Below are 22,728 nucleotides of genomic sequence, written 5' to 3'. Positions count from 1 at the left end.
GGAACCACCTGAACAAGTTTTGTTACTAGGACACTTTACAAGATTATGGATTATCATTGATCGGATTACATATCCAACCAACGAGTCAACTCAGAAACTGGGCTGTGTCCTGTTACTTGTCTGATTTGGGAACCCCAGCTCAGACAGTTTGGCCATGTTGCTCAATTTTCCAAGTCAGACCCTGCTTACTGTGTCCTCTTCACTGAGGATTCGACAGGGTCAGTGGCTTGTGTTGGTTGACCACATGCCACATGGTCTCAGTAGATGAGGAAGTATTTCATAGAGACGGGGACTGAGTTGGACTTTGCTGGACAGGTCACCTGGGAGGACCCAGGAATATGCTGATAAATGGTAAATGCAGAAAAACATTACAACAATGCATGCACCTGTTCTGATCTCTGTGTGTGTGTATTGTATATTAAATTCGATTAGAAGTTGTTCACCACATGGAGGGATGGTTTCATCCAAGGAAATGCTGGTTCAATACCTAGTGTTTTGGGGGAATTGATATATAATTTTATATATATATATAAACATAGTTTATATTCATTTAAAAGAAGAAAAAGAAAATGGAGATTGGCAAGTTAATAATTGTTTATTATTAACTTCCCAATCTCCATTTTCTTTTTTTTCTTACACACACACACACGATACCAAAATACTAGCTGAAACTTTGAAGTCCCTGTCAATTTCTTGTAAAAGTATGGAGTGATCCTTTAGATTAATGTAAAATTGTTTTTACTGTAGCTGAAGATCAAAAAAAAAAAAAATTTCCCTTAATGTAATTTTATTGTTTTTGCCCTTTCTGAAACTTTCCCACTTCTTTTGTTTGTTGTTTTTTGAAAGTTCATTTATTTATTTTTTTTATTTAATTAAATCTGAAGTTGTTTCTATGCCCCAATCTTGATAAATATTTACTTTGATTTGAAACTTTGTCAAGCATTTCCCCATCCTCTGCCATTTCATGCACACCTGTCTCGTCTCCCTTTGTTCAGTCATCAATGTCGGAAAGGGAGAAGAATATGACATCAACTCGTAACATTATTGTTAGAAATTGCCTGAAACTGCTGCCAGAGATCCAGCACCAGTATCTTCATGAATCGAACTTAATACCAAAGAAGAGAATCAATCGTGGTGAGGAGACTTTTAGTTTTCAATCCCTCTCTTGTCATATTCCTCGTTGATGTTGTGATTTGCTTTCACTCTCTTTACCCTTCTTTCTCTCTCCCTCCACACATTTATATGAAGGGGTGTTGGGTGCAGCCTTGTTATGGCTCAATTATTGACACCCATAAGGCACCATAGTTAAAAATGTATTACTTTAGACTTCAATAAAATCTCCACTTAAATTGACTTAATCATTCTAAAGCACAAAATCAGCTCAAGAGTTACAGTTTCAGGCAAGCTAATGAACAGAATCACTAAAATTTCTGGAGAATAACAACAATAATTGGTCTTTCTTTCAACTTACCATATTTTATGGTAGACTCTCACCAGTTTGACTGTCCGAGTCACTCTCATCGTTTGTATAAGGGTAAACTCTTTGTGCAAGGTTTAAATATCATCAATACTTTCCTCAACTGTAAAAAGTCTAGGCCTTTCTCGTTTACCAGATGAAGTGCTGGGTTCGTCATCCGTTTCATTACAAAATCCTTTTGTTTTTTTTTTACAATTAAAAACATAAGCAACAACAACAACTATGGCAGGCTTACACTCTTCACTACGAAGCTGCAATGTGGATCAGTTGTCTACTTTTATTATCTGATCTTTTTCTCTGCATGTTATTCAGATTCCTGCTTTTACAGGAATCCGGTTGAGATTATGTTTAGGCTATTCCTGCCAGAGCAGCAACACAGCACAATAGGGGTTAATGTGTGTCTGCTGTTTCTTCTCATATTTATAGAATGTATGATGCGTTTAATAATGGTAGACTTTTGATGTTTGTTTTATTTGCTTGTTTTACTCAGTGACGCGTCCAAGGCCTCTGTCCACAGTAGTGACCAAGTCCACTGGTCCTAGGGTAATATCGCAGTCAACCCTGATCTTGGCAATAATGGAGAAGATGGATGAAGTTGAGCGATTAAACAACTCTGCTAATGACAGGTGACTGTTCCCTCTTCACATTTTTTTTGTTTTTTACATCTCTATTCACGCAACATGGCTCAACACCTTTATTTCTCTCTGAACACTTTCACAGTTTAACAAGAGTTTGTGTGTGTATGTACATTGTAAACTGACTTGTTTATGCTTTTGTTCTGATAGATATATACCGGTATGTATGTGTGTGGCTGTATGAGTTCTTTTCAACTTAGTAACTGATGCTAGCATGGATGATGGGCAGAAAATAATAATGATTTCACACTTACACACACACACACATCTGCCTTAAAGGAACTTAATTGTATAAAATGACAAAACTGGTACAACCGATGACTAGTTTTCCTGTTGATCTGATTATAAGAACAGCCTGCTTGTGAAATTAATGTGCAAGTGGCTGAGAACTCCACAGACACGCGTACATTTAACGTAATTCTCAGGGAGATCCTGATTGATACAGAATGGGACAAAGCTGGCCCCCTTTGAATTACAGGTACAACTCATTTTTGCCAGCTGAGTGGAATAGTCTTGCTCAAGAACACAGTGTGGCGCTGGGAATCGAATTCACAACCTTGCAATCATGAGCCAAATATTCCTAGCCACTAAACCATATGCTTTCATATTATACACACACACACATGCACACACACACACACACACACACACACACACATGCCTAAGGTTTGGCTCTCAGCCACTTACATGTTAATATCATAAGCAGGCTCTTCTGCTGATTGGATCAACTGGAACATTTGTTGTCAAATCCAATGGTGTGCCAGTTTTGTAAAATTCTTCACATTTCAGTCTTCCAGTACCACCCAGCTTCGGTGTCTTAGACAATACTACAAGACAGTTTTCGGTCACCAGCTCCATACTCTTTTCGTGCCCTCAACTCAATTCCTTATTCCTATTACTTCAAAAATTCTACAGAAGTTAAGACTTTTAAGTTTGACTTCTCTGTATATTTTGGAATTTTTCCATCTCTTTTTTTTTTTTTTTTCCAGCAGGTCTTTTGGTGAAGAATCATTCCAGAACATTGCTGTACCTTTCATTTCAGCACCATTCACACCTCAAAAGACTGCATTACCGTATGTATTCCTAATTTCTATATTTCAATCTATGTTTTCTGATTTATTTTGTTTACATCTCTGTGGGTTTACCCCTCCCCACAATATTTATTATATTGTCTAGATGTTGTTGTTGTGCTTCTCGGTTAACCCGAGATCAATCTTGGTCAGACAGTCGTATGATTATAGTCGTTAAATGATGATGGTAGTATTAATAGTAGTAATAACATTATAACAATGATGATGATGTTGAATTCTTTTTCAGAAATTTTTCCCGATTCACTTCAGAGAAAAGCCTGATGAAAGACACCACTTCCTCACAATCTCTGTCCAACCGTAAAAGTATTCTGTTGTCTCAGAGATATGCTTCGGCTCAAGATGAACATTTTGCTTACTTCGAACAACCTGCAAGACGGTAGGTGTGAGGCTAGACTTGGCTTGATGCATCTTCTCAAGTACAGCAGATCACCACATATATACATATAGAAACATATATGTATATATGTAATGTGTATCTATTTATTTATATGTGTGTATGTATGTTATGTTCCTGTATCATTTATTGTAGGAAAACGAAATACGTGAGTGCTGAAGCCCTGTCTGTCCTTCAGACTCCTGTCATCCAGAGGAAGAGTACACTGCACTCCAAAATGACCAGTCCTCGCCCGACTCCACAGTCCATATTGAAAGTGCGGCAAATGTCTGCAAGGTCACCCAGCTTCAATATGTCGATGTCGATGGACAAAGGTCAGTTCCTTCTTTTTTCTTCCACCTCACATTTCTGTTATGTCTTCAATCCTCGAGTCTCTTATGTGATCTTGTGACATGCTAGAAATAGCAACTAGGTCCTCCCCTAACCACTCTTTTGACTTAAGAGAAAAGAAAGGGCACATTGATTAATGTACTCCTAGATATACTGTATCTTTGTGTGTCGATCATTATCGCTTTAACCCTTTCGGCCTGGCTGATACATATTTGTACCAGTCAAAAATCTTATAACCCATATCTTCAAAATTCCCATTCTATGTGATGGCTGTGTAGTACCACTCCAGTCTTTCTGGTAGGTATGTAGTGCCAGACGTATGATCGGAGTGTATGACACTATAATGACAACTCAAATGGCTCACATGCATACAAGCCCGACACCATTACCGATTTGAGAAAAAGTTCCAGCTTGAAATGGTTAATGGGAATCTAATAGAGATTGCATTGAAGTTTTGCCTGCTGGGAACCTTGTGTGATATGGTTAAGAACTTCAGAATATGGTGGGTTTGAAAAAATTGAAACCTAAGTTGCATTTGAATTCAGATGGCTTCAGGTATTTCTTGTCCATCATCTATATAAATCTGGTTCCACATTGGATGTCAACCAACATTTTCCGTTTGTTTTTCCTTTTTTTTTGTTTTAGATTCTCCTGGTCTGCGAAATTCAGGGCGTTCCTCTCGATCGGCTGCAAACAACTCTTTACTGTCAACACCAACTGCAACATCAACTAAGAGGACCAGCAAGTCCCTTCGATTTGCTGAGCCAGCTTCCAGAAATTTATCTCCAAATTCTTCCAACGGTTCTTATACATCAATGTCAGCATTGTTATCAAAGACGGCCCCCAGAACAGAAATATCTGCTGCTGAGTAATTATATTTATTTCACAACAAAATAAATCCACTTCCAGTTATCTTTATTATTATTATTATTATTATTATTATTATTATTATTATTATTATTGTTATCGAGTGAGAGAACAGTGCATTCCATCAAGTGACACTGAGGTATGAATATACAAAGCCCATTCTACCCATCATGACTACCCGTCTGATAAGGGTACACCAGGCACATGCATTCATAACCATTTGTGCATGACCTGATGATCTCATATCAAGATAAACAGTGCATGACCTTGCAGGTGGGGCCCTGTTAGAATTTTCTTTAAGTCAATTAGCCCATCCCCTTCAAAAGGTCCCTGAATAAGGAATAATGAATGAAACATCCATGTTTCCCGAGGTGAATTATCCAAACTCCAAAGAATTCCCCCACTGCTTCTGCTCATGATCAGAGATGCACATATTATTCTTATTCTTTTTACGAGGGCGCATGGCCTAATGGTTAAGGTGTTGCACTCCTGATAGCAAGATTCTGGTTTCAATTCCTAGACCAGTTGATGCGTTGTGTTCTTGAGTAAAACATATCATCTCACATTGCTCTGCGATCACTTTGACACCTGATACGTGGTAGACTTGTGCACCTGTTCAGACAATGTCGATTTGATGGAGGTGAGTGAGAGCTAATGTACAGCTCATGCTCAATTCAAACGGTCAGCCTTTACTATAAGACGACACGTCTGTGGTATACTCAGCCCTAGTAGGTCATTCAGTTCAAATAACTATGCATTTGTGAAACTGGTGGATGGTCTGTTTACTTTCACTCCAGCACAGTCTTTGTTCTGTGTGTGAATGTGCTACAGCATGGTCTTGCTTGTGCTGTCTAATTCAAACTACTATTCTTGTTTGAACCATTGCAGTCCTGGCCATGCTGGAGCACCACTGTCATGTCTACAATATCTAATCTTTCTCGTTTCAGTCGACATCAGGTGATGGACAACATATTGGCTTTGCTGGACAATAACAACGTTGAAGGTGGTCGAGAGGTGACAGAGATGGACACAGATGGTGTGGGAGAGGAAGAAGAGGAAGAGGAGGAGGAGGAGGACACTGGTTCTTTCATTGAAGAAGAGGAAGGTGACGACTACGAGGAAGAACACAGGCGCAAAATGCATGTTGATGACGACTACGACGATGATGATGATGATGACAGAAAGCGGGCTGCTGAGAAGGTGGTGGCGGCAGAAGTGGCACGAGTTTTAGCTGAAGTCAGGAAGGTGAAGAAACAGGAAGAAGAGGAAGGGGAGGAGGAGGATGATGATGATGATGATGATTATGATTATGAGGAGGAGGAAGAGGATCGTGAGATGCAAGTTGATGATTCTGACAACAGTGAGGATCTGACACAACAACAACAACAACAATGGCAGCAACCCATCTCTGGTCGACGGGAATTTGGTGAAGAATTAACCAGCAGCTACCAAGCTTTTGGTAAAGAGCCAATGGCACCAATGGAGAGCCAAACAGGCTCATTGGCTTCAACAGTATCATCTGAACAGGTGGATAACGATCAGGTGTCCTACACAACCGACTCTGATGATGTGCTCGATCGCTCTGACATGCATACACACACTCTCAGGGTCGACAGTGACATCGTTTTTGCATTTCCAGATTCTGTTCATGGTAAGTAACTTTGCCTTCTTCTCAGTGAAACAAAACTTGAAATGTATTCGTTAATATTGACCATTTACAAGGCGGCAAGCTTGCAGAATTATCAGAATGCCAGGCAAAATGCTTAGCGGCATTTTGTCTTTTAGGTACCAGTTGAGCCCTGGGGTTGATGTAATCAACTATCCACCTCCCCTGAAATTGCTGGCCTTCATCCTCATTGTTTAAAGTCCACTTTCCATGCTGGCATGGGTTGGACAGTTTGACATGAAGCTGGCTAGCAGGGAGCTGTCCAGATTCCAACTGTTTGTTTTGGCATGGTTTCTATTGCTGGGTGCTTTTTTTGCGTGCCATCCGTACAGGTGCACCTACACAGCACTGGCACAGGTGTGTCAACACAGCCCTTGCATGGGTGCTTTTTAAGTGGCACCGGCTTCTCCACATCCTCATTTCTTTTCCTTCCCCATCTCCACAGTGTTTCTCTCTGTTGTTGTTCACCTTGTTAGAAATAGCAGTCAGATCATACTCTTGGGGAAGGGAAATAAAAAAAAAAAGGGACATATATAAGTGTGTGGTTGTGGATTCACTGTACCTAGGAATGAAGTGGGGTGATTGCTATGGCTGGACTGCTTTCCCTCATTAGCTCATTTAGAACTGTCCAGGGGCTAAACACCACACGCACGCACACACACACAATGCACACGTTTTATGTGATGTGAACCCAATGTTTTTGTTTCATTTTCAGAGAGATCTCATGATGCAGTGACCCACACAAGCAAAAGACTTCACATTGAGGTCGACACGGAGGAGGAGGAGGAGGAGGATGATGTAAATGTAGCTATGGAGTCTGTGGAACCAGACACAGATGTCACAGAGGCAGTGAGAGACAGCGAACCACCACCACCGCTCCAAAGGGAGTCTTTACCTACATCTACCATGACCACCATCACCACTGCTATTCCTACTCTTCCTGCTACTACTCCTCCTCCTACTACCACTGTCACTGCTTCTGCTACTAATGATGACGCTGCTGCTGGTTGTTACCAGATTGACGATGACGTGGATGAATACCACCACGAGGACTCCATGGCGAACATCCTGCTCAAGCACGCGTCCCACTTACTGGCGTCGTCCACCTCCCACACCACCAAAGTTATCTCCCCCGCTGCACCCCCGCCTCCACCTATTGTGGACTTGACAGACGACCAAGACGAGGAGGTCGACTACAGTTATGACTTCACAGAGGGAAGACAACAGGCCAACCGGGTGAAAGGTGACCATTTCTTTGAACCAGAAGAATCCAATGATATCCTGGAGATTTGTCCCCTCTCTGGGCCACAACAGGTAAAACATCTTTTCATTCCTCCATCCACTGTTTTTTTGTTTTTCATTCTTTTTATTGTTTTTACTTTGTTTTTTTTCTTATGTCTGTTTTCCCTTGCTAGTATGAGTTAGATCAGTACTTCTCAACCATTTCTTTACCCATGAACCTCTCTGATTCCTTTTTACTCGGTTGGACTTCCATATCCATTCCATCTTTTAAAAAAAATCTTATATTTTTCATCATCATCTTTGATGATGGAAGGATTTCAAGTCACTTTCTGTTGTTTGCTGTTGTTGTAATTGTTTTTTTTTGTTTATTTAAATATTTTTTTAGGGATTTAAAATTTTTTTCTTTTTTTTTTCAGCAGCCTACCTTGTCATCAAGTTATTACCATTCGATGACGACGACGAAGAAGATAGAGGAGACACCTGCAGAACAAATACTGATTGATGATGAGGAGGAGGAGGAGGTGGAGGAAGAAGAGGAGGCAGAAGTGTTGGAGGAAGAGGAGGAGGCAGAAGTGGTGGAGGAAGAGGAAGAGGCAGAAGTGGAAGAAGAGGAGGAGGCAGAAGTAGTGGGGGAAGAGGAGGGGGCAGAAGTAGTGGGGGAAGAGGAGGAGGTGGAAGAGGATGGTGGATTTGTTAAAGTGGAACATGTGGAGGAGCAGGAGGAGGAGCAACAAGAGGGGGAAGAGGAGGAGGAGGAGGAGGAGAGAGATGACTCTAGTAAAGCAAGTTCAGTGCAGGAGGAAGTTGGTATAAGGGTGGAAGAAACAGAAATGGGTAAACTGTTGGCGGTGCAGGAAGATGAAGATGCTGGTAGTGAGGCTGAGTACGTTGCAATGGCAACTGCAGCCAGGACAGACACAGGGAGCCAGATCGGGGTTGCAGACAGCAAGGACCCCAATGACGGGGTTAATGAAGGCAATGTTGCAGAGCAAACAGCCACAGACGTGATACCAGTGGCCCCTGCTGCTGCTGCCCCATCGACCCCACTGGATTCTGAGAATGAAGAAGACGCAGAGATGAAAGTTTTGCATATTGAGGAGCAGCAGCTGACTAACAAAGAGGAAGACGATGGTCATGTGACGTCTGCCTCTTCGTCTGAAAACCTCACTTCCTTTTCTTTGTCAGACACTTCTTGTATGTCAGCCCCAGCAACAGCAACAAGGCAGGAAACCACAATGGAAGCTGAAACAATGGTAAGACTTCTGATCTCTCTTCTTTTTTGCTGTGTATTATTATTATTATTATTATTATTATTATTATTATTATTATTATGTTTAATTAAGGCAGCAATCTGACCACATCGTTAGCACACTGGACAACAAGCTTTGTGGCATTTCGTCTGGATTTATGTTCTGGCAAAGTTGAGTTTGCCTTTCATTCTTGGGGTGGTGGTGGTGAATAGGTACCAGTCATACACTTGGGTCAATCTAATCAACTGGCCTCGTCTCCCAAAACTTCAGGCCTTGAGCCTCTATAGTAGAAAAGATTATTAAGTTGGTGGGCAGGGCAGCATCTGCATCTCACCGGACAAAATGCTTAGCAGCTTTTCTTATGTTTTTACATTTCTGAGTTCAAATAGCAGTGAGGTGTTCTTTGCTTTTCATCCTTTTCAGGTTGATAAATTAAGTAACAATTGAGCACTGGGGTTGATTACATGCCCTTGTGCTCCCCGCAAATTTTGGCTTTATGCCTACATCTCCATCTCCCTGCTTCATCTGGAGTCGCTACTGAGATTCTCAAAGTATTGGAGAAGGTAGTCTCCTGCATAGTTAAAACCATGTTATTGAGGAAGATGTAGTCCCCAGTGACTGGTGTAGCAGCATCACAATCTGCTGCTACTAGGGCGAGGGAGATGCCTTTGATAGAAGTAATTGTAGAGGCATCAAATTGCTGCACAACAATGGTAGTGTGTGATTTGGCTGCTATTTCTAGCATTCTAATTAGAGGTTCTGTTGATGGCTTATTGTTGTTCTCTATGTTTATAGGAAGTGAGTGTTGTGCCAGAGGAAGTAACTAATGTCACACAGGAAGTGGGTGTTGCTATGACAACTAGCTTGCAGCCAGAGGTGGAAGTTGCTCCAGCCACGCCTGCCCCTACACCAATGATGGAATCGACCTCTCATGACCTTCCTCCAGTCAACGAAACCCTGTCCCAGCCAGCTACGATTGAGGTAGGAATTTAACCTGTCATTGCTGTTTGAGCTCTTGTAGTCCAATCGCGACCACCTCCTATTTATTCAGCCATCATCTAATGTGGTTACTGCTTCATATAAAATGCAGTCAGATTTTTCTTTTCTGTTCTTTTACTCATTGTTTCCTTTTCTTTAATTTCAGGCTCCCTCTGTTTTTCCAGCAACCAAGACCCCTTCCAAGAGAAGAGCATCTCAGTCCCGCAGAAACAAAACGACAGAGCATGGGAAGTTTTCTGTAAGAGAGGAAACATCCCAGATGGAAGTAGAGAGTAAAGATAAAGGAGGAGTTGAGGTGGTTGACGAAAAGGCAACAGGGGAGGAGGAAGTGAAACCCTTAAGTTTTGTCACTGCCTCACAGTCTGCCCCCCACATTGAGTTTACACACACTTCACGAAAGAGAGCCAGCAAAGCGCCTGCTGTTGTTGCAGAGTCTGTGACTCAGGGACCAGGATCAGTTGGGGGAGAGATGCAGTCACAGAGCAACGAGGAAGCTGACCGAAGCTCCAGTCCGTTACCCATGAGGGTTTTGAGGAGCAGCACTTTGAATAGGAAAGCCAAATTAGAGACACCACCTCCAACGCCGACAGGTAAAAGTTTCCCTTCGGCTCCACAAAAGAGTTTCATTGCTCAGTCATCTGCCCGAAGAAAAACATTTATGGAGGAGAGCCCCACCCTTGTGAATATCAAGTCCAAAACACAGAGTATGATGGAAGTCTTTTTCCAAGAGAAACCTGCTCGAAGAAATACCTCTGTAATTCCTGCAGACCTGGAACCCTCTGCGAAAATGGAGGAGGCAGAATCGTCTCTTCTCACTCCTTCCCCTTCCAGAAGAAGGAAGACTTCAGACACAGGACGTAAAACTCGTTCAAGTCAACAGATTTCAACACAGAAAACTGTTTCAGAATCCTTTACTGAAAGTTCTCTTCCAGTTGTAGCTGAAGGTAATTAGAGATATTTTTCAACTTTCTTAACATTATATCTCCATTTTTCTTGACTCAAGTGGGTTTCATGTTGCTGCAAATTTTAGTATTTATATTTTGGTATTTTCTTATTTCCTCTGTTTCTTCTCTGCTTTCTCTCCTTCCCAAGTTTATCGTAGACAAATCCCTGTTAAACTTGTCTCTCTTACATCAATTGAAACCATAAAGAGGTTGCTAATGTCATTTATTGCTCCCTAATGTAGTACAGGACAGAAACATGGGTGATAAGTAAAAGTAAAAGGGATTAGCCACCTCTAAAAGTCAGGCTAGGAACTTGTTTGTGGTTGTTTGATCTGCTAGAAATAGCAGCTATTTTGCTATGAAATTTCATGCCCTACCACTTAAGAAATGAAAGTCATTGGATGGTGTAAATCTACATCTATTTAAAATAGAAGGGATGGTCATAGCTGGAACATGTATATATATATATATATATATATATACATATAAGGAGAATTCACAAAAAAAACCCAAAAGATGAAGACAGGTGGTGTAGAAAACAAACAGATGTATTAGTATAACACTCGGGAATTGAAAAAATCTTTAACGTTTCGAGCCTACGCTCTTCCACAGAAAGAAACAAGGAGAGAAAATAAAGAATGTGTAGTGGCTAGCGATCTATCATGGCGAATATATATATATATATATATATATATATATATATATATCTATATATATATATATATATAGATATACATTCTGTCAAATATTTTTATTTTGGGATGAGTGAGTGTTTATACATAAATTACAGCTTTTTTTCTGTTGTCTTCTTTAAAGAGTCACCAAAAATCTTGATAGAGCCGGAGCCAATGACAACGTCCGAGTCGATGAGCAGTCAGCAGAAACCTCAGAAAAGATCAACAAAGAATCGATCCTTTGTGATACCAGCGGCCACGCCAATGACCCGTCTGCGACAGACGAGTCACAAGAAGGACACAGATAATAATACAATAATAAAAGAAACTGAGACAGTTTCTAAATCACCGGAGAAAGATAAACTTTATTCTGCATCTGTACTTATTCCAGTGATGTCAGACATTCTTCCTTTGGCTGCTGAGCTGCAAACCCCAGTCAAGGTTAGATCTACAAGGTCAGTACTTACAACACCCATGTTATGTCTTTTAAACGCTTCTTTTATTTCCCTTTAGCTTTCGGATTATTCTGTCAAATGAAATACTTTTTCACTCAAATTGTTTTGAATTAAACATTCATTATCTCATAGCTTTGAGATTTCAATGATGTAATTATTTTCAAAATAACATTGTAGGGTTGGTGTGAGAGGCCTGATCTGGTTGGTTTGAACATAAAACAAGAAGAATACATGAGTTAGATTGAACCTTTCAGCATTTGGATTAACTCTGTCAAATGTGACGCGTATTTATTCACATTGTCTTGAATTTATCGTGCATTATGTCGCAGCTTTGAAATTTCAGTGATGCGTTTGTTTATTTTTAGAATGACATTGTAGGGAAGGTGTGAGAGGCCAGACCTGGCTGGTTTGAACATGAAACTGATAGAATATTTTACCTGAATATAGTCAGTTTAAATGGCAAAGAGTTAACATCTGTTGGGTGGCTGGGCCAAGTTGAGGATATTTAAGGGGAGTTTTTGTGTCTTTTCTATGGGCACGCTCCTGTTGGTTGCTCAACAACTTCATTAGCAGGAAACAAAAGAGGCATTTTTCTATGTTCAAACTGGTCAGATCTTGTCTCTCACACCTACCCTACAATGTCATTATAAAGATGAACAGTAACATCATTGAAATCTTTGAAGCTCTAAGGTAATGCATAATTAATTCAAAACATGTAAAAGCACTTGTGTGGTTGGCATGTTAGGAAGGGCATCCAGCTGTGGAGACCATGCTAAATCAGACTGGAGTCTGGTGCAGCTCCCCAGCTTGCCACCTCTGGTCAAACTGTCCAACCCATGATGATGATGATGATGATGAATGTGAACAAATAAGCATTACCTCTGACAGAATAATCTCACTGCCAAACGCTTGAAACGTGATTTTGTTTTATGGGTAACATTACTTTAAAGATTACAATCTCTCATTGTTTCTGCCTTCTAACACATTTGTCTCTGTATTTTTCAGAAGGAAAGCCTATTTGGTGAACCCAGTCGACAGCCCTATAAATTTTCTGAGCCCCGGCCCATCCAAACCTGCTCCACAAAGGTCAGACTCAAACAAGACAAAAACCACCCGAAAACCTTCGCCTGGTCGGACTCTAAACCAACAGCCATTTCATGGCATGGTGCTCAGGCCTAAAGCAGCCCCAGTGAAAAAACGAAAGTTATGATAGCTATTATTAATTAACTGATTAATTAAAAAGACTCAATCAAATTCCAGTCTGGGGGAATGAAATGCAAGGAGTTCTTCTATGACTGGTTGATTGTGCTTGTTGTTTGTTGTTGAGTTGAAATTCGCTGCCAGGGACAACTTCGATTGATGACAGCGATGTGGTTGTTAAATGTACCAGTCATACACTGGGGAGAGGGAGGGTCACAGACACACACACACAACAGACTGTACTCCACTTCCTTGTGGCCATGGGTCAATGTAAAAATTTCACATTGTATCAATAATAATAAAAATAATGATGATAATAATAATAAGAATAATAATAATAATGTTGGTGATGATTACAATCCAGCTTGGAGTCTTTGCCTTTCACGTGTGATGTCAATGGTACCGGTAATATACTGGATACATTATGTTGATAGTTGTCCTCTGGTTCAAGGGAGTTGTTCTGCCCACCTGTGAGAAAAGGACCCTCGACTACAGGACTCGATCCTGGTTGTATTTAATTCCTTTTGTTTTTATTCTTTTTACTTTTTTTTTTTTTTTAGCTTCACACATCAGAATTTCATGTTCAAATCACAGAGGAAGGAACTTGACATTTGAGTCTGGATAGCTCCCTGCTAACCAGCTCCATGTCAAGCAGTCCAACTGATGATGATGATGATGATATATATATATGTATGTATATATATATATATATATATATAATTTTATATAAAAATATATATGTATATTCTATAATTATTTATATATACTATAATTATATATGTATATAATATGATCATATATATATATATATATATATACATCACATATAATTATACACATAAACACATACTTGTACACTAATATTTATATATTTTGTGTGTGTGTGTGTATGTGTATAGTTTACTTTTGTTTAAAGTAAAGAAAAATCTGATTTAAAATTTTTATTTCCTTATATGGACATGTTTGTGCATTTGATGTTTTAAGTGTTTGATTGAAAGTCTTGTTTCATTGGTTGTCATTTCGGTCTGCTGGAAACTGCAGGGAGGTTTTATGCTCTTGGTCTTTAGTTTCCTGCAGACCAAAGTCTGTCTGACCCTGGAGGGCCTTCAGAATTTTAGTGCTCTTCTCTGTATATTTAACTTTGATGGCTGATACAAGGGAAGCTTGATTCTCGTATGTAGACCAGCTTATCATGTATTGGACAGAGATTGTGTTTAGTTGTTTTGTTCCCCTAACACTAAACAATGTTGCACATGTTTATATATACACGCACCTGTGTGTTATGTGTATATAATTTTTTAAAATTATTTTACTTCAGTGTTAATGTATATAAGTGTGTGTGTCTGTGTATGTATATACACACATACAAACTCACATGCACATGTACATAGTATAAGATAATTCTTTATCCAAAATACTGAAATCTGAAAATCTCAAACGAGCAAAAAAACATCACAAATTGAAAATTCTCCCTAAAATGGCTCAGAATTTTACTTCTACAATATTTAATTTTTAAGAAGGGATTTCACTGATTTCGTTTAGTTTTAAAACATCCCAACAGTGGGAAATATGTTTCTGAGAAATATTCCTGTCTTTAGATCCTGTTTTATAAATGCTTCATACTTATTTCAGTATTCTAGAAATTACCATTTATCATTTCCACTTTTGGAAAATTGGTTTTCACTTGGATTTGCTGCAAATTAGTGATTCCAATCTTCTGTAGTTCCTGGAATTGTTGAGTATACAAAGAGATTAGTTACTTGTTTCTTTGTAATTGGTCAAATTGATGGAGAACCCTCTGATGAGATTTGAAAATCAGTTAAGGTTGTTATTTTTTGTTAAACAGCTAAACTAGCCCTGTTTGTAAGGGTGCTGTGTGTAAGTTGTATAAATCCTCTCTTGATCTTGTGCAGACAGATCCTGGGCCCCTGATATTTAAAAATGAAGTGTTAACATCTACTGTAGGAAAATTAGTTGCTCCAGTTTTCTTTATCTACTGTAATTGTTGAATATATGAATAGATTGGCTGGTTGTTTCTCTGGGGAAATCGATTTTATATATATATATATATATATATATATATATATATATATATATATATAGCACTAATTGCTTTTAGTTTTCATCTACCAGATCCACTCAAAAGTGTGCCATGCAGCAGAACTGAACCTGGAACCATGTGGTTGGAAGGCAAACTTCTTACCACAGTTGGGAAAGATTTTCAAATAAAGAAAGGATGGACGTAAAACTCAAATATGATGAGCAACTGTTTTGTGTGGCCAACACGGAAAGGAATCGTAAAAGATGGAATTGGTTTGATGGAAAAAGAGAAACAGTTGTGTGTTGTATGAAACTGGACTAGCACCAGATTTATATCAAACCACCTTTGTGATGTATGTATAAGGTGTAAATAAAGGACCTGCTGGGCTTGGGTTCAATCCCCAAGCTGTCCCATTTTATAAATGTAAATAGAGGGGGCCTCAAGACTGAAACACTCTGATTCCAGTATATCTATGTTGTGTATGTGTGTGTGTGTGTATATATATATATTAGAAAAATGTATACTGGTAATTATGTAGTTTGTGTATATATATGTATGTATTTTGGTGTTTTTATATATATATATTGTAGACACTTTTTATCCTTTTATGTAAATATATAAAACTACAGTCACTGAAAGAAAACTCCCTTTGGTAGTGTTAAATAAATTTTAAAAGTAAGTGACTAGCTTAGTTTCACACCAGACAGGCTCTTCAGTCATTGGGGAGCCTGCTTTCAGTTGAAACTGTTATGTCACTGTCACTTATGTCTTACATGTATTTGTGTTTATATCTTTATATGTATTTGTGTGTACGTATATGTGTGTGCATGTATATATATATATATATATATATATATATATATATATATATATATATATATATATATATATATATATATATATATATATATATATATATATATATATATAAACTCTGCCTTGTTTTTGTCTTCAGCACAGTTTCCTGCCATTTCTTGCATTTTTTCATACCCTCTTCCATGAAGTCCAGTCTCTTGAAACCAGCTTTCAGTATGTTTTGTAACTACTGCATGATGTCAAGACAAACAACACACACACACACATTATATATCATTGCTATTATGTTAAAGTATCGTATGTCCAAATTTGGCCAAATGCATTTTTTGCAATATTTTATTTAGCTTGCAATAGCCAGTTCTTTTGGTCAAACTATCGTATTTCCAGCTGCTTCAGATGCCAAGGTATGAAAATTGTCAAATTGTAGTTGAACGGTTTAGCATTTTGCAAAAGTGTAGTAAGTCCCACATACGACAGTTTTGCAAAAATATTTCTGACTGAAAATATCACACATGCATGCAGTTAGGATTTTATACATCCAACAAAGTATTCATTGTTAAGCTGAAACTGTTGCTAATGTAAAAAGAAATGGAATGGTGAAACAATTCTATCCCTTTCTGAAAAAAAGCAATGTTTTGGACTTACGATACTTTTGCATAATAGCAATGATATGTAATGTGTGTGTCTGTGAAAGTGAAAAGCATGGACATGAAAATATTAGCCATTTATTGAATTATACACTGTAGTTCATGTATTAAATTACATTTTAATCTGTGTGTGTATATATATATATACACACATACCACCTATCAAAGCTGTTCTCTGGTTGTAGACTAGAACTGGAGAAAGAGAGTATTTACAGATGCAAGAGGGAGATAAAAGAGTTGCCTTGATGCCAAAGCATGGAGACATATTGCTTGAGTGGTTGGTGAATGTGTGGGACTCTTACAAGATGCTTTCTCTTGATGTTGGTCACTAATTCTTGACAGCCTTCACTGTATACAAACACTTTAGCAGAGACGTGGAGGAATTTATACTGCCCCTCGACCCCACCCCCCGTTTTCTGCTCCCCTTCATCATCACCACTGCTGACACAGCCAACAGCATTTCTCCTCTATCCATTAATTTCAGGGTAGGGGTCTAGTTGATTAGATGTGCAACTGGTGCTTATTTCATGACCCTGAAAGATTGAAGGACAAAAGTTGACCTCAGCAAAATTTGAACTCAGAGCATGACAGTTGAAATGTCATTAAGCATTTTGCCCAACGTGTGCTAACGAGTCTGCTAGCTCCTCTACACAACAATTATTGCCTACATTGCAATATTGTGCTAGAACCTTGCTCACACACCACCACCACCACCATACTATACTTTCCTTCTCCTCCCTTTCTGTTCCTGATCAAAACTCCTCCAGTCAACAATCTGGTGATGGTTTAAATAAGAGGTTTACAGTCTCATCACGTGACACCCACCTCCACAAACACACCTAAACACATCCTCATAAAGGCCCACCACACACATCCTCACTTACCTACTCCCCCCCCCCTTGTCCCTCCACACAAGTCACGAGACATGACTCACAGAAATGGTCACAAAATCTTAAGACAAAACATCTTTTGGTGTTTTTATTCAGGGAAACAAAATACAAAAAAAATGACAGCAATTACCTTCTTTCTGCCCTCCCCCCTTGCTGTCCCCTTTTTTTTTTACCTTTTGTCAATTGTTCCCACCTTTTGTTGTTTAACCCCAGGTCAAGCAAAGCTAATCATTTAAGGTATTCAAACCATTTAGGAGTGTTTTTTTTCTTTACCAAGCACAATGTATCTAGGACTACATGATCCAATGTCTTCTTTTTATCAAAGACAGCCAATATGGAATTCAAAAGAATTTTGGCTGTTATTTTTAGTGAATCAAGCGACTACATTGTGGTTTCTTGGTCAATGTTTTTTTTTTTTAGTAATTGTTGCTTATCCCCAGATTATATTGTGGTGGGTGTGGGGTATGAGAATGAAAGATATTCCAACCATGACCATCCCATCTTTTTTTTTCTTCCTCATTTTGGAACTCCGCAGCACATTCTTCAGTGTTTGTTCCTTGTTGTTGATGTCATTGTTACTAATGATAGCGGTGATGGTAAATGGTATTGTGGTTCTCCTGTTTTCCATATTTTGGTGACATGAGGTGGAAGAGAATGACAGAAGTGGTGGTGGTGGTCCTTTTGTGTTTGGTCTAATTACAGGCTTCCTTCACCTGACTTTCTTTGGGTCAACTTCTCAGTTAAACATAAGCAACGCCTGCAGCCATCAAATGACGAGGCAAATTAAAAACTATTTTTGAAATAATGAAGGGAGCAACACTTTTTGTCATTCTACGATATCAGGTGATATCAATATATTTGCATACAATAACCTATTTGGGTAGCAGATAATATTACTAGATATCTCTACAATAATATACGAAATATTTGGTGACATTAATATATTTAAATATAATAAATATGTTAGGATATCAGATGAGATTGAAAGAAGACCGTAAATATATCGAATGGTATATATTTCTTTAACTGGTGATACTGTAATACAATACAAGACTAATTGACTCTGGTTAATTGCACACTCATGAAATTACTCTGTAATTAACTGATTTTTGAGTAATTAGTGGATAGATTCTGTAATTTTGATATTTTATTGTTTTAAGTGTTTAGGCATATTGCATTTTAGTGTCTGTTCATGTAGATGTGTGTGCATATATTTTATGTATGTATATATATGTATTTGTATGCATGTGTATGTGTAGATAAATATATCAAGTAATTAGACAGCGGAAGGGAGAGAGAGATAGATAGGGAAGTGAGCCCCAGTCAACTTGAAGGGAGCTGTTCTGATCAAGTTAAAATGGCAGTTAAAATTTTCATCTGCTAATTAAAGAAATAATCTCAATATTCATCAAGCAAAAGAGGTGCAAAACTGTAAACAGCATTAATTTGTATTTCTCAGTTGGATTATCTGATCAGGTTGAATGTTATCTGATCATCTGGGGAAATATATTCACCACTTAACAGGGCCAACCCCTTTCATAGCCTCCCTTTCCTCAACCGGGGCCCCTTTTTCTTTTATTACTTCCCTATGTTAATTGCATGTCATTTTCTGGTTGACTCAGTGGGATGAGCCAATGTTATATGATACCAGCTGTAAAAGTCAAGGATTTGTGTTCTAGCTCTGCCTGCTGCTTTCAGTATTATTCTTGGGCCAACACATTGATGAATTAAAGAGTGTTGATGCCATGTGAAAGGCACTGGTAATGGTGCCACATAAAAAGCTCTGGTGATGGTGGCATGTATGTATATGTGATATATATATATGCATTTTAAGATCCACAAAGAGCAGAACTTATCTGTGGCTCTTGGTGGTCCAAATCGGAGGTGCAATCTATGTGGGTGTCTTTTCAGAACATTGTCTGGTTTAAAAAGCCACACCAGATGCCATGATGTTGCTAAGGTGTAGGTACAGGAGGTGGTTAGACTCAGCATAAGGAGTAGGCAACCACCATATATATATATATATGTATGTATATAAATCACTGAGTCCATGAGCCCACAGTGCAGAGTGGCTGGTGTTAGGAAGGGTATCCAGCCGTAAAAACCCTGCCAAAACAGACACAGTAGCTGGCTTCTGTTAACAGTCCAACCTTTATGCATGCATGGAAGACGGACGCTACACGATGATGATATACATGTATGTATGTTTATATATAATATATGTAGACACAGGTATATATTATAGAATGAAAGCAGGATATTATAATCTCAGACAATGTTATCAAAATTCGTGGTTCGGGATATTTTTGTTTTTTTAATTTATCTGCCGGTTATTTTTATATAGAAGTCTTTATTCCGAAGCGATCACAATGAGTGGCTTCAACTGTGTATGTGTGTGTGCGCACGCATATATATGTATATATATATATATATATATATATATATATATATATACACCTACATACACATGTATGTGTGTGTGTATAGAGTAAGAGTAGACACATAAATACTTGCATATATACATACATGAATATATATATATAGAGAGAGAGATAGATAAAGCAGACAATGTCCACGAACTTTAGTAAAACGACCATTGCAACACACACACACACAATCACACACGCACAAACTATTTGTTATTGTGCAACACACACACAAAGCCAATCATAAACATAAACACACCAACTTTCCTCAAACTTTTACCGCCCCTTCCTTACCACTCCCACGGTTAACCAATCAGTCACCGTTCACTCTCTTTCATTCTCCTTCCTACTTCTCTTCTCTCACCACACCTCATACCCTTGTCTATCTACTATTACCCTGCCTCTCGAATATTGCCTTCCCTCCCTCTTTTACTCTGTTTCTATCACTTTTACACCCTCCCACTACTTCCTATCGTTTACTCCCTCCCCTCTCTCTATTTCTCTTTGTTTCGCTCTATTAATTCACAACTTTTACCTCCCCCTCTCTCATTTTCTTTATCACTTTACAGCCTCATCCTCCTTCTTACTTTTCTCTCACTTTCTCCACACTCCCCCTACCATTCAACCTATGTATCTCTCTCCTTCCAATAGCCTCTCTTTCTTTCTTTATACATCTCGCCCTTTTACTCTGTTTTTCTTTACCTCTTTTCCCTTTACCACTCGCCCTCTTACTCCCTGTTTCTCTGTATCTCTCTACCTCCTACCCTTTCACTCAGTCTTTCTCTCTACCTCTCCTCACTCCCTCTCTCCTCTACTAGTTCCAGCTTGTAGCTTCTTCTCATCGCGACCTGGGATTATCGCCTGTGGATTATTCCTTGGTCCCACGACCAATTCAACAGGAAACGGCCCGACACTGCGACAAACAAAACAAATCAGTGAGAAACAACAAAAAAGATATTTAAATCAAGAAAACAAATGAAAATATAAAAACCGCGAAAAGATGTGTCTTGGATGTACCTGGCTGTCCGGCTTGAGTGCCACTTAAGTGTCTCTTGAGTGTCACTCGAGTGTACCTTGAGTGTCCCCTGCCTTATGTGGTCTACTCTCACACAATACACACACATACATGTGTATATCTCTTTGTATATATACACATGTATGTATATATATATATCTACAAACGTATGTCTATGTATACCTAGGTAATGTACCCCTGTGTACAGATGTACACTGGTAAATATATCTCTACATACATGTGTGTGGCCAATATATACATATACCTACTTGTCTATATATTTTCTCTATATATACCTGTATAAGTATGTATATATTCCGGTGTAGACCTCAATACAACATGTGAATACAAAAGAAGGATAAACTCTACATGTTGAACAATAAATCTATATCCGTGTGTGTATATAATATGCATCATACATGTGTGTATGTATGCATATATATGTATACATACATGTTGATCTCAGTGTTCCTGTCTCTAACAACGGCAATTCATTAACAGTTCATAAACTCAATTAAGGACTAAATTACTTCAGTGGATACAAAAACTTTAATTAGATGCAGACCAAATGGATAAGATAGAAGGTAAATAATATATCATATCATATCTATCTATCTATCTATCTACCTGTCTACCTGTCTGTATGTGTATCTATCTATCGCTCTATCTATCTAGCTCTCTGTCTGTATGTGTGTATCTATCTACCTGTCTGTATGTATGTATGCATCTATCTATCTATCTATCTATTTGTCTGTCTACATATACTTTTTCTTCAAAATGTTTCCTCCCCTCTCCTGTTGTTGTTTTGATTAATTATAATTTGCTGTTGTTGGGGTGGAGATGGCCATCAGGTGCGACTTGGTTACAAAATTACTGAGAAAGCGCTTCTGTGTTGACTTACTACTGCACGCGTGTGTGTCTATGTATATATATACATAAACTTAGTGCGTATGTATATATGCGTGTGTATAGAATTTATATATATATATGAAACTGGTTAGTGTCAATAAAAAGAAAGTAATCTGTTGTGTATGACGTGTATGTATAGTGTCTACATAAAACTCTTGTGTGTATTACATTCGTGTACTCTGTGTGTGTTTTATACTTGTTCGATTTTGTATCCGTAATGAAACTTTACCTCAGCAAAAAGGAAATGTTTAAAGTATGTGTAATGTCTATATAATGTGTGAGTAATATTTATATGTGTGTGTGTAGTAACGCTGGAAACTGTATGTGTGTGGTAGAGAGAGAGAGATAGTGGAAGACAAGAGTAGAGACTGTGTATGTGTGATTGAGAGAGGGGTAGAGAGATGGAGAGAGAGAGATGCCGATACAATGTGTGAGAGAGAGAGAGGGTTTGAGGGAGATTTTGGTGAGTGTTTAGCAGGTCGAGTGATATGGAGAGAAATCGAAAATCAGTCAATATATCCTAAACTGAACTTTTCTAACGCAAGGACGTATTAAGAAATTCACTTCTCAACCACTTGGTTCCAGGTTCGGTCCCACTGCTTGGCACCTTGGGCAAAAGTCTTCGACTACGACACTAAATCGACAGAAGCCTTGTGAGCATGGCTGTCTTAGCAATATTATATATCCTCGGGCAATTTGATGCACTGGCTGGTATAGTATTTATTGATAGCAAGCCACAACATTGTTCAGAATCGGGGGC

The 22,728-nt window shown here is 38.6% G+C and overlaps 2 protein-coding genes across 14 annotated transcripts in view; both read left to right on the top strand.

Annotated features, from left to right (window-relative positions):
- The window catches only part of LOC106882116 (uncharacterized), a 34,773-nt gene extending 21,217 nt beyond the window's left edge, over positions 1-13,556 (top strand). For 2 of the 5 annotated variants that reach the window (XM_089342972.1, XM_089342974.1), the window contains 13 exons: positions 996-1,134; positions 1,968-2,103; positions 3,102-3,185; positions 3,430-3,579; positions 3,733-3,911; positions 4,573-4,795; positions 5,742-6,445; positions 7,176-7,774; positions 8,122-8,955; positions 9,748-9,933; positions 10,097-10,895; positions 11,712-12,024; positions 13,030-13,556. In XM_089342972.1, coding sequence (XP_089199098.1) covers positions 996-1,134; positions 1,968-2,103; positions 3,102-3,185; positions 3,430-3,579; positions 3,733-3,911; positions 4,573-4,795; positions 5,742-6,445; positions 7,176-7,774; positions 8,122-8,955; positions 9,748-9,933; positions 10,097-10,895; positions 11,712-12,024; positions 13,030-13,234 — 4,551 coding nt within the window. In that variant the 3' untranslated portion in view covers positions 13,235-13,556. Of the gene's footprint in view, positions 1-995; positions 1,135-1,967; positions 2,104-3,101; positions 3,186-3,429; positions 3,580-3,732; positions 3,912-4,572; positions 4,796-5,741; positions 6,446-7,175; positions 7,775-8,118; positions 8,956-9,747; positions 9,934-10,096; positions 10,896-11,711; positions 12,025-13,029 lie in introns of all 5 variants that reach the window. The other 3 variants (XM_089342970.1, XM_089342973.1, XM_089342971.1) reach the window with 2 other exon arrangements.
- Positions 13,557-20,807: 7,251 nt separating this feature from the next.
- Positions 20,808-22,728, top strand: part of LOC106882118 (uncharacterized) — an 87,799-nt gene continuing 85,878 nt past the window's right edge. For 2 of the 9 annotated variants that reach the window (XM_089342892.1, XM_089342889.1), the window contains exon 1: positions 20,811-21,643. In XM_089342892.1, coding sequence (XP_089199018.1) covers positions 21,628-21,643 — 16 coding nt within the window. In that variant the 5' untranslated portion in view covers positions 20,811-21,627. Of the gene's footprint in view, positions 21,644-22,728 lie in introns of all 9 variants that reach the window. The other 7 variants (XM_089342896.1, XM_089342894.1, XM_089342884.1 and 4 more) reach the window with 6 other exon arrangements.

The sequence above is a fragment of the Octopus bimaculoides genome, chromosome 26 (genome assembly GCF_046866305.1).
Source record: "Octopus bimaculoides isolate indiv1 chromosome 26, ASM4686630v1, whole genome shotgun sequence".
Classification (NCBI taxonomy): domain Eukaryota; kingdom Metazoa; phylum Mollusca; class Cephalopoda; order Octopoda; family Octopodidae; genus Octopus; species Octopus bimaculoides.
This window is presented reverse-complemented; position numbering and strand designations above follow the sequence as displayed.